The sequence below is a fragment of the Scyliorhinus canicula genome, chromosome 6 (genome assembly GCF_902713615.1).
Source record: "Scyliorhinus canicula chromosome 6, sScyCan1.1, whole genome shotgun sequence".
In the NCBI taxonomy this organism is placed as follows: domain Eukaryota; kingdom Metazoa; phylum Chordata; class Chondrichthyes; order Carcharhiniformes; family Scyliorhinidae; genus Scyliorhinus; species Scyliorhinus canicula.
This window is the reverse complement of record NC_052151.1, coordinates 98,833,676-98,848,835: the sequence shown is the minus strand read 5'-3', so window position 1 is coordinate 98,848,835 and position 15,160 is coordinate 98,833,676. Positions and strand designations below refer to the sequence as shown.

The window sequence follows — 15,160 nt, the reverse complement described above, 5'->3', positions numbered from 1 at the left end:
TGACTCAGCCCCTTGAGTCCTACCACCCTTTAATTAGATCATGCTGATTTGTACCTCAACTCCAATTAACTTGCTTTTGCTCTGTATCCCTTGGCACCCTTAACAAGCATTTGGGTTACAACCATCACTTTCATTTAACTTGAATTTTACATAGGATTACATTGAATATAAAGCACCGAAACAAGCCATTCAGCCCAACCAGTCGATGCCAGTGTTTATACTCCACTCAAGTCTCCTCCCATCTTTTCTCATCCAAACTAACCATCATAACCCTTCTCTATCATATGTTTGTCCATTTTCCCCTTAAATACATCTATACTTGAGTATTGCTGAAAAAAGAGATCCAACAAAACCTTTGGTCTTGCACTCATCCAGATACTTGCAACAGAACCAGCACAAGGGGAAAAGGACAAATTATGCTGCATGAGCAAGTTTTCCACATACACTGTGAATGATTCATGTTAGTAGCGAATATCACTCGTGCTGCTATGCATTATAGCAGCGTGAAACAACTAGCTTCATCTGTAGCTAGGGTAGGAATGTTGCATCCATTTGACATTGCTAGCCTATTCACCAATGTTCCACCGAAAGAAGACTTGGATCTTTGCACTGCAGCACGATATCATTGTGATCTGAATTCACCACCATTGCGTGAATCAATATTAATTGAACTTATGAACAGTTGAGTTCAGCTTTACTGATACCCTGTATGCCCAAAGAGATGGTGTTACCATGGGATCCCCTCTAGACCCAGCTCTTCAAAACATATTTTTTTGGTTCCACGAGGAACGTGTCTGATGGAATGACACCTAACCTCAAACCCCTTGCATATTTCTAATATGTGGGTGATACGTTTGTTGTATTTAAATCCGCAGCTGCATGGGATAGTTAACTTGCATGTCTTAATGAGTTCCATCCTGCACTCAAATTCACATTTGAAATGATGTGGTCAAATGAACTCCCTTCCTTAATGTACTGTTTGGGAGATTTGTCAGATGGATCACTACCATGTCTACCACAAGCCTGTGGTCACTGGTCAATATGCGCATTTGGATTTTTATAGTTCCACCACTATAGGATTAGTCTCTCTGACAATCTTGCAAATGGGCCCCAAGTCATGTGCACCATGCAAGGTTGATGCTGAAATAGGCATCCTGTGGGATAATGGCCATCCTGATCAGATCATTTCATGCTGTACATCATGCAAACTTATGAACATTTCCGAGCTGTGGTTTACAGTGGGCAAGGTATGGACCGTAGCCAACCAACTCATACTTGCAGAACTCAAAACAAAGTCCAACAGTAGATGTGATTCCACGATTGGACAACATTTGTTAAATAAATCTCAGTGTGTTAAGAATTACACTGACGTCAATTTAAGATTTTCAGTTGGGCTTGCAGTGCGACACATTTGTGTCTACTGGAAGCTACATATATTAATACATAGGGCCCTGTTCTTTACAGACAGAAACAACTTGTATACACATTGTACCTGTTTCAGTTAAACAGAAGAAGTGAGTCATTTGCTGAATCATGTCCCAGAGCAATTCCTTTATCAATCAAGGTTAGGTTTCCTGCTGTAAATAACGCTTGACATTTATCTGTCAGTCACCATCAACTGGTGCATTCTCAATGGCAAAACCTCTACAAATCAGAGTTTATGTGCCAACAAATCAGCATTCTCTAAATTGTTGTTTTCTGTGGTGAATGTGATTCACACCGGATTATAATCTGTATATACATGTGTCTATATTGTAAGTGCAGTTGCACTACCTGTCCTCCAGGGGGAGTAGCTCTGGGAATGCTCGAGTTGTACAGGGCTTCTCCCTTGGCTCTGCCCAGGACTCCTCCCCCCGGAATCTGCTGTATAAAGATCAGTGCCACATGGTCAGCCAGCCAGTTCACCGAAAGTTCAATGGCTAATAGGCTGGCTCTGTTGTGAGTATATTAAAACCGCTATTCTAATCCTACAAGCACGTGTCCGTAGAATTGTTGGTTCCAACATCTCTCAAATAGGTATTCCTGTGAAGTGTCCTGATGAGAGTCAGATGAAAAACTTTGGCATGTCTATTTTTTCAGCAATACTCAAGTTCTGTAATACCAAACTGCATCTATACCATTTGCTTCAACTCTTGATATCAAGTTCCAAAATCTTACCACTCTTTGGATGAAGAAGTTTCTTTTGAATTCCTTATTGGATTTCTTGGTGACTTATCTTATATTAATAGCTTCTAGTTATGCTCTGCTCCACAGGATTAAATATTCTCTCGGTATCCACTCTTCCAAAAAGTTTCATTATTTTAAAGACCTTTATGATGTAATCATAGAATCATAGAATCTACGGCATGGAGACAGGCCCTTTTGCCCAAACTGGTTCATGCCAACCAGAAAGCCCATCTAAGCTATCCCCATTGGCCCGAAACCCTCTAAATCTTTCCTATGCATGTATCTCTCCAAGTGCACATGAATGTTGTCAATGTCCCAGCCTCAAACACTTCCTCTGGCAGCTCATTCCACACATGCACAAACATCTGTGTAAAATTAGTTGCTCCTCAGGTTCCCATTAATTCTTTCCCCTCTTAACTTAAACCTATGCCTTCTAGTTCTCGATTCCCCAACCCTGGGAAAGAGACTGAGTGCATTCACCCTATCCATGCCTCCCATGATCAGATGCACCTCTATAAGATCACCCCACAGTCTCCTATGCTCCAAAGAAAAAAGCCCTAGCCTGTCCAACCTCTCCCTATAACTCAGTCCCTTGAGTCCTGGCAACATCCTTGACAGTGGTTAGCACTGTTGCACAGCACCAGTGACCCGGGTTTGATTCCCGGCTTGAGTCACTGTCTGTGTGGAGTCTGCACGTTCTCCCCGTGTCTGCGTGGGTTTCCTCCGGGTGCTCCAGTTTCTTCCCACAAGTCCTGAAAGATGTACTTGTTAGGTGAATTGGACATTCTGAATTCTCCCTTAGTGTACCTGAACAGGCGCCGGAGTGTGGCGACTGGGGGATTTTCACAGTAACCTCATTGCAGTGTTAATGTAAGCTTGCTTGTGACACTAATAAAAATTATTATTATATATTTTCTGCACTCTCTACAGTTTAATAACATATTTCCTATTGCAAGGCAACCAATATTGAACACAATACTCCAGGTGGGGCCTCACCAACGTCCTCAGCCTTTTTCCAAGAGGGAAGCGGCCCAACCTGCCAACCCATTCCTGATGAGGAAACCCAAGAATTTCTGGCATCAGCCTTGTAAATTGTCTCTGAAACCTCTTCAGTACCTCAATATAATTTTTATAATATGGTGACCAGACAGATATGTAGTATTCTAAGTGTGGTCTAACTAAGGTTCTATACAGGGTTAGCATTACTTCCCAACATTTCAATTATATCCCTCCAGAAATACATGCTGCTGGGTTTGCTTTTTTATGGCTTTGTTAACCTATCACAACTTTTGTAATTGTTGTACTTATACTTTTAAATCCCTTTGTTTCTCTTTCCCACTTGAACGTTCCAAATAATAAGTGCCCTCCCTGTTCTTCCGACATGATGTACTGCTTCACATTAATCTGTGTTGAATTTCATTTGGCAATTATTTTTCCTTCCTGCAAGCTCATTAATGTCCTCCTGTAATTTATTATGGTCCTCCTTAATATTAACTATCCCCTACCATTGGGTGTCATCTGCAAATTTAGAAAAAAACACTTTGCATTCCAAGCCCAAATTGTCAATGTAAATTATAAACAACAGAAGTCCCAGCACTGATCCTTGTGGAATATCACTTCCCACCTTCTTCCACTCTGAATAATTATACATTTCAGTTTCAGAACTGAGAGCATGCCTATTACACCTGTACCACACCTATTACAGAAATTCAGAAGAAACTTCATCCATTGACCCATAAGGGCAGCACGGTAGCATTGTGGATAGCACAATCGCTTCACAGCGCCAGGGTCCCAGGTTCGATTCCGGCTTGGGTCACTGTCTGTGCGGAGTCTGCACATCCTCCCCGTGTGTGCGTGGGTTTCCTCCGGGTGCTCCGGTTTCCTCCCACAGTCCAAAGATGTGCAGGTTAGGTGGATTGGCCATGATAAATTGCCCCTAGTGTCCAAAATTGCCCTTAGTGTTGGGTGGGGTTACTGGGTTATGGGGATAGGGTGGAGGTGTTGACCTTGGGTAGGGGGTAGGGTGCTCTTTCCAGGAGCCGGTGCAGACTCGATGGGCTGAATGGCCTCTTTCTGCACTGTAAATTCTATTTGTTCGCAAAACTGTAAAATGTAGTACATCAAGGCACTGATATTGTCTTGTGCTAGGAAGGGGAGGCAACTATCAGAGAATTTGTGAGGCCTATAAAAGTAAATGATGTGTATGCTGGAAGTCTGAAATAAAAACAAAGTTCTGGAAATACTCAGCAATGCCAGCATCTGTGCGGAGGAAAACAGAGTTAACATTTTAAGGCTGTGACCCTTCATCCGTAGGAGTGAGTGATGTTTCACTATTACAGCAACAAATCACAGTCTGGTTGTTCTAATCAATGTTCACATATCAGTGTTAATGCTTGTTATCAACTGGCACAGGTGAAAATGAACAGGAAATCAATTCTTGGATTGTTAAAGAATGGTATTGAATCTATAAAGTGTGGAATCGATGACGGAAGCAATAGGAGTAGAAACAAGTGGATAGTGGAATAAAAAAATAGAAAAATGAGGTGTCAACTGAAGTCAGTGGGAATCATGAGGAAAGCTCTCCACTGGCACAAAGAAAGATGGTTGTAGTGGTTGGAGGTCAATCATCTCAGCTCCAGGAGATAACTGCTGGAGTGTCTCAGGCTGGTATCTGAGGCTCAACCATCTTCAGCTGCTTTATCAATGTAGTACACAAAGGCATTGATATTTTCTAGTGCCAGGAAAGGGAGGCAACTATCAGAGAAATTGTGAGGCCTATAAAAGTTCTATCATAAAGTCAGAAGCGGGTTGTTTTCGGATAACTACACAATGTTCAGCACCATTCGCGACTCCTTAGATAACAAAGCAGTCCATGTCCAAATGCAGCAAGACCTGGACATATCCAGGCTTCGGCTGACAATTGGCAAGGTACATTCATGCCACACTTTTGCTAGGCAATGGCCATCTCCTTCAAGAGAGGATCTAACCATTGCCCCTTGATATTCATGGCATTATCGTCGCTGAATCCCCCAAACTCAACATCCTGGGGGTTACAATTGATCAGAAACTGAACTGGACTAGCAATATTAATACTGGAGCTACCAGGGCAGGGCAAAGGCTAGGAGTCCTATGGCAATTAATTCACTTTCTGACCCCTGAAAGTCTGTCCATCGTCCACACGGCACAAGTCAGGAGTGTAATGGGATACTCTCCACTTACGTGGATGAGTGCAGCTCCCATGACACTCAAGAAGCTCAACCATCCAGGACAAAGCAGCCCGCTTGATTGCTCCTGCTTCCACAAACATTCAAACCCTCCACCATTGATGAACAGTAGCAGCCATGTGTACCATCGACAAGGCGCACTGCAGTATCTCACCAAGGTTCCTTCGACAGCACCTTCCAAACCCACGACCACTGCCAGCTAGAAGGGCAAGAGCAGCAGATACCTGAGAACCCCACCATCTGGACGCTCCCCTCCAGTGCACTCACCACTCTGACTCCGAAATATAACGCCGTTCCTTCACTGTCACTGAGGGAAAATCCTGGAACTCCCTCCCTAACAGCATAGTGGGTGACCCTACACCTCAAGGACTGCGTTGGTTCAAGAAGACAACTCACCACCACCAACTAGGAATGAGCAATAAATGCTGGCCTAATCAGTGGTGCCCACATCCTGGAAATGAATTTAAAAAAACATCAGCTCTGAATGAATTAGATAAGTAGTACTCTTCCCAGGGAAGTGAATCATGTGTGAATCCATGGGGAATTTAATATAACTGAAATAAAATTGAGTTTAAAAATTCATGGTGGGCGCAGGGAACAATCTCTGCTCCTGAGCAGAAAGTCTGTGAGGTTCACCCAAAATTGGGCTTTCTTGCCAAAGTTCAGTGTCCTATTACCATCACAGCAGATGTTATTTGCTGAGCACGTCAAATCCCAGAGGGAAAATTGACTTATTGATCATATCTCTTTTTTTGAATTCTGAAAGCAAGGGAATAAAACTACTGATCCTAGAAACACAGAATTACAATAGCACTTTGGGGATTCAAAAACTTAAAGGATTTATGAACAAGAAGAAGAAAAAAACTTAAGCACATAAGAACAAAGTTACACAGTGAAAATAGCCTTCTGAAACATCTCACCCCCACAAAAAGAAATATCCACACAGTCAGATCACACAAGTAAACACCTTGGCCCGAGTTCTCCAGTCGTTCGCTGGCAACAGAATTCTCTGGTCCTGTCGGCAGTGCGAATGACGTGCTGCCTCCTGTTGCCGGCAAACACACAGCTAGGAGAATGGAGAATTCAGCCCCTTATAGATTTTTCACTATATAAAGTCCAGAAATATTATCCAAGGTAAAAACTTCTGTCACTTTAGTAAAGATAAACCACGTGACTTCTCATAAATTTCCAATCTTTTTTAAAAAAAGAAATTTTATCTACGCACCTTTCAGGATTTGCCTAACAAAAAAATTAATTGCAATAGTCTGATGCAGCCTTACCGTGGTAGCGAATCTGGTAGAATTCCTGCAAATGTTTCTGTTAGATTTCTTTTTCTTGTTCCAGGAAGTTAGCTTGTAATAGCCTCCCAATGGACTAGAAATGGCCAAATAAATATTTTATTTGGTTTCACAGACGAGGCCTAAAATCAATTAAATATTGGTGCTGATATTATGACAGAATTATTTCTGAGTTCTTGCATTTTGTACTGGATTTTAATTAAGAATGGTTATTCCTGGAGGTTGCACATGAATAATATATTCATTACATAATTACTGATATATATTCTCTTTTGTCTATAGAACAAGAAAAGCTGAAAAAATCTAAATCAGCTCCAGCAGCTACAATGAAAGGTAAGAAAGAACACATATTGAAATAAAAATGTGTATAACTTCAACATTATTATTTAATATTTTGAGAGCAATTAAGGCATCTGTTCATAATTCATGTGAGAATTGAGGATAATACATTTTTAAAACAGAGGTCGGGTGGTCGGGTACTGTCATTTACAGTAAGTCCTCAAATAAAGCTGTTGTTGTAGTTTTGTCCTGAAAATCACAACTTTAAGTGCAACTATTTTAAGTGAAACATTGGCTCCCTTCAGAATCAATATGAAAGCTCTAGTTAGGTTCTGTAGAAAGCCTCCTCATCAGAAAGAAACATAGATAAAAATGTTATATCCTCCAAGTTGAAATCATTTACATTGCTAAACTCTCACATTGGTAAATGAGATAACTTTTAAAATAAAATAGGCTTAAAAATATAAAAGAGAAGTATAACTTTTTTCTTGCTCTCCGTGGATCCGACTTCCTGAACTTCACGCTTCCTGATCCTTCTAGTCACTGCAGATCTTCCCCCTCCTCAACACTCTGTGTTTCAGACTCCCCCCCCCCCCCACCCCCCCCACCCCCCCCAACCTCAAGGGCTGTAGCCACCACTACCCCACCCCTCCCCGTTCTATACTCTGTAGAACCTCCAACTACCCGACACTCCCTTTCGCCACTTCCCTCTCCTGGGCCTGTGTTCCATTTTGAAGATATAGATCTGATCCAAAGCCGGAGCTCTGAAATTGTGGAAGAGCAAGTTCCAATGGTGTAGAAGTGCCGAACTGAGGCTGCTACAAACCAGATTCTTAATGCTACGGCCAGCGAGGAATCAGGGGAAAAGCTGCGATGCTGCAGCGTTTATAAAAGAAGGTGAATTACAGCAGCCCAAGCTCAGCACTTCCTCACCACTGGTTCATCAGCGGAATGTATTCCCCACTGACCTTTTCAGTAAATGCTACCCATGGAGATGGAGTCCGTCCTGACAGTCTCTATATTTCTTAAACTTCTTTCAGTTAATTTCCATCATGTAGCCACAATCTTGGTTGAATGTCTTATGCAAATGTTTAGTTTTTGAGCTGGCACATTTCTATGTTTGGGTCTTCATTTTGCAGACCTTCAAAGTATGCTTCTTTCAAATGCATATGTTCTCTCTCCAATAGCATTGTTTGATATTGCTAATCTGCATAACCTGGCAAGTTTTTTTTCCACATAGGAAACAGATAGTTCCCAGCTTCTCAACGTATGTTGAGAATATTGGTCTAGCTCTTAAGTTTAGTCAAGTTGTCGAACCTGTATTCTTACAACAGCACTGCCCATGTGGCAAGTGAATGCCCTCTCTGCAAAATTGATTATTGTTGTTGGTAACAATGCTTTGTTGGATTTAGAGTTTGTTCTTTTACATCAACCCTAAATGAATAGAACTGCTAGCATACACAAAGCAAGCAATTGTATGCTTTTCTGTTAATTCTTTGACGATTTTGCACATTGACCATTGATTTTAGATCTAAATGCAATTTATGTATCTGCTTTATTAACATAGTAATAGAAAGCACAGATTTTCTAAGTGTCACAGGTGTGGCACAGTGGTTAGCACCCCTGCCTGTGGCGCTGAAGACTCGGGTTCAAATCCTGGCCCTGGGTCACTGTCCGTGTAGAGTTTGTACATTCTCTCCGTGTCTGCGTGGGTTTCAGCCCCACAACCCAAAGGAAGTGCAGGGCAGGTGTCATGTGGCTTAAAAATAATGATTATTTCATGGCTGGAATATTGTGTCCTATTCTGGATGTGACATTTCAGGAAGATGGTAAGGCCTTGGAGAGATTGCAGAGAAGATTTATTAGAATATGACCAGAAATGAAGGACTTGTGATATATGAAGATACTAGGAAACCTGGAATGTTTCTATCTAGATCGGTAAAGGTTAATCTAAGATTTAATAGAGGTGTTCAAAATCCTGAGGGCATTTTTCACAGAGAATCTGTTTTTAATTAGCAGGAGAGCCAGAAAGCAGGGAAACAGAGATTAAAGATCATTGACAAAGAACCAGAGGGGAGATAAGTAGTTTAATAAGGTCTCAGGGAGTAAAAATAAAGAAACAAAGTTTTTATTTACAGCACAATATATACACAGCCCGGTATATCGCGACCAGGTTCCTCTCTGGTCAGTGCTGTACGGGCCAACCTTTTAAACATGGTTAATAGAGATTCTCCGCCACTAGCGGGAGAGCTCGTACTTTGCAATGGCCACAGGGAAGATAATCATTCCCACCCCATAGGCCCCATGTGGGCTATGACAAGTAGATCATTTTTATGCAGTGAAAATCCACTGCCTGAAATGGTGGCAGATACAGATTCAGTAATAGCTTTCACAAGGTAACTGCATATATACTTGAAGGTAACAATATGCAGGACAATAGAGAAAGAGCAAAGGAGTGAAACTAATTGGCACAGGCATGATGGGTTCAATGTCCTGCACTGCATGATTTTATATTGCTCCATTTAGTCTAACATGGATTTATAATTAGGGTGTTCCCATCAGTAAAAACAGAGTTGCAGTATATTCTTTCTCCACGTTAATTTCTCCAAATAGATACAACATCACAACAACCCCAACAATTATTTTTATAAAGGCATTTCACGCTATGCTTTGAATGTATGAAAGCTAATTTTATGGCTCTCCAGTGAAATCAGGCCCTCAGCCCATGCCTGGTTTACAATGCATCATATTACATAGTGGTGTGAAAACAGTCAACGGGAAATTTCATTGTGGCCACCACAAAGCACCATTCCAATATGGTAATTATATTAATTAGGCTCACGTTCAGAATTGCGCATTTTAAGGACCCGCTCCATTTCTCATTTTTGTCCAAACCATAAAAATTGCCACAGGGCTAATATACTGGCCTGCGTCTGCTGACGTTGGGAGCTGAGTTTCTGTTGTAATAATTCACACCTTTCAACATGTTTATGTAACAGTGCAAGGTATTTGTGCAACTCACAAAAGAATTACGCTTCAGTTCGTCTGAAGTACAAAATGTCGGAGAAAAGATGGTTTTTGCATGCTAGCCATGTGAAGATGTTGCAGGTCACACACTTGATTTTGCCCTTGTGAACAGTACTCCAGAATAAAGTAAAGTAAGCTGATCAGTACACCGTTTTCGCTCCGCCTCATACTACAAAGCATCTGCCTCATGCTATTGATCTGGGAATCTCCAGTTACTCTGCTACTGGTATCACCATCCATGCAGATTACATCTGTTTTATGGTGACCATTAACTCCGAGGAGAGCGATCTTGCATTTTTTGCACTTCCTGCACTACAACACTAGCACATTTTGGGTAAAAGCAACTTTTCCTATATTCCTGTTTTAACACATCTTTTGATGCGTGAAGCTTTCCCCCATTTTCTCTGGTCTATTTATCTCTACAAGCGAAACTTTTGTGACAACAAAAACACTCTCTTCAATGTCAAGCAGCAGCTCTTTAAGAACAGTTACTTCACCAGATTTCTTGCCCCTAAGCAAAATGTGTTGGCGAAAAGGCTCCTTAACCTGATTTTTCTTACACAGAAAACATGAAATCAAGGAGAAATGGGTTAGTTTTGCAGAATGCAACAAGACCCATCTTCCTTTCTGTCCGTATGTACTTGTGCCATGAACTATGTTATACCATCTCTGGTGTGGAGATATTGTGCAGGATTTGTGTTCAACAGAAGATCCACTAAAAAGTCCTATTGGCGTCTAACTAACTTGAATTTTTTTAATGTATTTGTGGATTGGATCTTATAGTTTCTTGCTGGTGGGTTTGAATGTGGGGAGCAGGTAAAATCCTTCCCACGCTTCCCTGCCACCCCTTAACTTTCTGAAATGTTACAAGGGTCCGGTGTGGGGCATGTGGTGGAAGCATCAGATGGCCCGTAAGCCCTTGGGCCAATGAGGCTCTTACATGGCCAATAATGACCATTTAAGAGCCTCATTCCACCGTCACCAATATTTTACCCATGACGGGGAGAGTGCCATGTGAGAAGACTTGAGACGCTTAAATGGTGTCAGGCATGGGAGTAGGAATCTCCTTTGGGGGCCCTGTCAGCCCTTCAAAGCCATCTCTCCCCAAGGTCATCCCCGCCCCCTCAACTTCCTCATCCCAGTCAGTTTCTCATCTCAAAACCCAACCCGGGACATACCTGTTAGCACCTCCTCACCATTAGGAACTGTTTGTAGTCTCAATCGTTACTCCTACTGGCTCTGATGGGTCTAAAGAGCTACCTGGCTGGCAACTCTGGAAGTTGGGAATTAATCCGAGAGAGTGGCGGAAGATTTGGTCTGAAGCAATTCAAGCTACTCCCAGTATTAAGGTGTTGCAGGACAGCTGTCAGGATTGTGGACCGACTACCCCCTCCCCTCTACTAACCCCAACTTTCGAATGGGGACCACCATCCATTCCCTTGAAATAACAAGATTCCCAACAGCATTTATGTTTACTTAGAAAATCAGACTCCCTGTAAGAGCAGCAATAACTGTGTGGGACAAAGCCATTTTATTCAGGTTCACTACAGGCCCATTTTCATGGCAGTTACTCGAAAACCCTACCTCCATATATTTTGTTACATTAAGTATTGCCTACGTATGTACAATTTGTTGAATGTACATCTTATGAGACTAATATGATTAATAGTCATTGTACAATTAAAGTATGATTAATATTGAACCTAATTCAATTCTTCACTCTAATTCTTCAGAGAAAGCATCTGTGAAGCAAGTGAAGCCAAAACCTGCAAAGAAAGGTAACACAAATATTAAATCAGTGACATCTTTAAGTATGCTTCTAACCTTGCAAATCTCCCCTCCGTTCTCCCAATATTAAAAGCACTAAACTACCAATGTCTCAGATGATAAATGGACCTGGAATTCGGCACCTCCAATTTCCTTGTCCTCTTGGCAATGGAAAGAAAATGGAAATAAATTCAGCTTTATCTGCACAGGGCAGTCTTATAAGACTGATTTGAGAATATTGCCATAATGAAGCTAATAGTTAAGTATAAATAATGTAATCAATAAAATAATGCACGGGGAGAGGGGGGGGTCAAGAAATCCGCCCCGATCTCTTCCTGCCCTGACCAGCTCCACTCTTTGGAGCTCCTCAGTGCAGGAAATGGCGGCTTTGGGGGAGCATTCCCCGCCGGGGCCCGAAATACAACAAAGTGCTGCAGGGTCGTTGCCAGAGCTGGGAATTACCTCTCTAACCCAACCCAGAATGGGCTCTGTTCCTTTTTGCTTAGATCACACCCCTTGGGCGCGATTCTTCGCTCCCACGCCGGGTGGGAGAAACGCGGGAGGGCCATTCTGGCACCCCCCGCGATTCTCCCACCTGCCCCCCCAAAATGGTGTGTCGCGTTTGGCGACACGCCGCTCGGAGAATCGCGGGATGCCGTTTTTCACGGCGACCCGCGATTCTCCAACCAGGATGGGCCGAGCGGCCTGCCGTTCCCAACCGGTTCATGCAGGCAGCAACCACACCTGGTCGCTGCCGGCGTGAACAGCGCGCCATAGGTGAGTATAGGGCTTGTGGGGGGCAGAGAGGGGAGTGAGCACCACGACCATGCTCGGGAGGGGACTGGCCCGCGATCGGTGCCCATTGATCGTCGGGCCGGCGTCTCAAAGGGACGCACTCTTTCCCCTCCGCCGCCCTGCAAGATCAAGCCGCCACGTCTTGCGGGGCAGTGGAGGGGAAGACGGCAACCACGCATGCGCAGGTTTGAGCCGTCAGCCGTCGTGACGTCAGCCGCGCATGCGCGGGTTGGAGCCGGCCAACATGCGCATGCGCGGCTGACATCATTAGGGGCGCCGGCCGCGTCATTCTCGGCATGCCAGGCCTTGACGCCAGCAACAAGCCCCCCGGGAAGGGGGGGAGAATAGGGGGCAAGGAGTGGCCTCCGATGCCGTCGTGAACCTCTCCGGGTTTCACGACGGCGTCGGGCCTTGCGGAGAATTCCGTCCCTTGTCTTTCAATAATGTACTAACACACAAAAAAACTTTGACGAGAGTTCGAACTACAAAGGACATACGTTCAACCCCCTTTCTGTTATGGGCCAGGGTTTGGAAAACTCCAAAATATATCATGGCATTCCCCTGACTTACAACTGTTTATTGAATGTAGTCTGGGATGAGCACAAGAGCCTTCCTTTTAAGAGTTATTCAACAGAGTTCTTGGGTGGTTTTAATCAAAAAAACAAACTTTATTCTGTGAATTTAGTTAACATTTGTATAAACATACGCATGCAAGAATTTTTATCAACGACCCCACACAGTTACAGTAACCTATGTATAACCCTTAATGAATCCCCCTTTACTGTTCCAATATAATAACAAGATCCAAATAAAATCCAGAAACCCCCTTTCCAAATGTGTGCCTCAGTACAAGGCGCTCTTACTGGTATAAGACTTGGTTGATACTCTTGTGTCCTTTCCAAACAGTAGGTCTGAATTCTTTCGAGAAACCAATTATTTCTTTTAAGTTATCAAGCAGTCTGGAAACAGCTTTTAAAATGAAGATAGAGAAACCTTTCTTTCAACCTGTGCAGTACAAACCAGTCCAAATTCAAAGCGAAAGTAAACTCAAAGAGCCATAGCCCAGCTCCAACCACACAATGACATCACTGAAGCCATGTGATAAGACAAAAACATTTCTTATAGGGACATTCACATGACATTTCCCAGAAGGTCACTGGTACACCTGACTGATTTTGCTGGGCGGCCTTCTGATAGTACAGGAAAGGCTTGCGGCCTCTATCTGATCCCTGAGCCACTACTAAATCTCAGTAAGCCCATATCTTTTTATTAAAACATGTAAAAAAAAAATCTCTGTAAAGCTAAATGGTACAAACACTAATTTTGCGTTGGAGAAACAGGGTACCCTCGCCTCTGTACCAAAGTACTGGGAGGGGGGGGTTAGGATACTATGATTATGAAAACAGTTCACAACACAGTTGTACAAAAAGACAAATGGTACTAACACTAAACTTTGCGCTTTGCAGTAAGCCCAAGGTTAATGGGTGTTAATTGCCTCATAATGGGCTCAATTGACATCTCGCTGCCTCTGGCCGAATCCTATGCATCAACCCAGCTGTCTCCAAGGGAGGTTTTGCCATTGTCAGGAATCTGAAACAGGTCATCTCCCATGATTCAGTCTCCATTTTTTTCCAATATGACAAGTTATATTAAATCTAGCTCCTTTTCTCTGATTTTCTTTTTTCCCCTTAAACAGCAGTAAAGCCGAAAGCAACAGGTGAGTGACCTTCAGAGATATTTTATTCAACAATGTTGAAGTTATGTTTTCTAGAGATTAGAGTTAACAAGTCTGAAGTTATCCTCTTTGGTAAAAAAAAATAGAAAGGCAGAGTATTTCTTAAATGGCGAGAGGCTTGGAGATGTTGATGTCCAAAGAGGCCAAGGTGCCCTTGTTCATGAGTCACTAAAAATGAGCATGCAGGTGCAGCAAGCAAATAAGAAGGCAAATAGCGGGTGGAATTCTCGGCAAGGCCCGACGCCGTCGTGAAACCCGGAGAGGTTCACGACGGCGTCAGAGGCCGCTCCTTGCCCCCTATTCTCCCCCCGCTGGGGGGCTAGGAGAGCCGTGCCGTGAATCTCGGCTGCCGGGCCTTGTCGGTGGTGTCAAGGCCCGGCGCGCCGAGAATGACATGGCCGGCGCGCCCAATGACGTCAGCCGCGCATGCGCGGGTTGGCCGGCTCCAACCCGCGCATGCGCGGCTGATGTCACAATGGATGACGGCTCAAACCCGCGCATGCGCGGTTGCCGTCTTCTCCTCCGCTGCCCCGCAAGACGTGGCAGCTTGATCCTGCGGGCCAGCGGAGAGGAAAGAGTGCGTCTCTTGGAGACGCCGGCCCGATGATCGGTGGGCACCGATCGCGGGTCAGTCCCCTCCCGAGAACGGACGTGCTGCTCATTCCCCTCTCCGCCCCCACAAGCCACAAAACAGCTGTCGACGCCATATTCACGCCGGCAGCGACCAGGTGTGGTTGCCGCCGGCGTGAACCAGTCGGGAACGGCAGGCCGCTCGGCCCATCCGGGCCGGAGAATCGCGGGTCGCCGTGAATTGGGCGGGGTGGGAGAATCGCGGGGGTTGCCAGAGCGGCCCTTCCACGATTCTCCAA

At 43.9% G+C, this 15,160-nt stretch overlaps 1 protein-coding gene across 1 annotated transcript in view; it reads left to right on the top strand.

Annotated features, from left to right (window-relative positions):
- Window positions 1-15,160, top strand: part of LOC119967928 (triadin-like) — a 233,906-nt gene that overhangs the window by 34,065 nt on the left and 184,681 nt on the right. Inside the window, exons 4-6 of the mRNA XM_038801024.1 lie at window positions 6,971-7,021; window positions 11,728-11,772; window positions 14,253-14,273. Coding sequence (XP_038656952.1) covers window positions 6,971-7,021; window positions 11,728-11,772; window positions 14,253-14,273 — 117 coding nt within the window. The remainder of the gene's footprint in view (window positions 1-6,970; window positions 7,022-11,727; window positions 11,773-14,252; window positions 14,274-15,160) is intronic.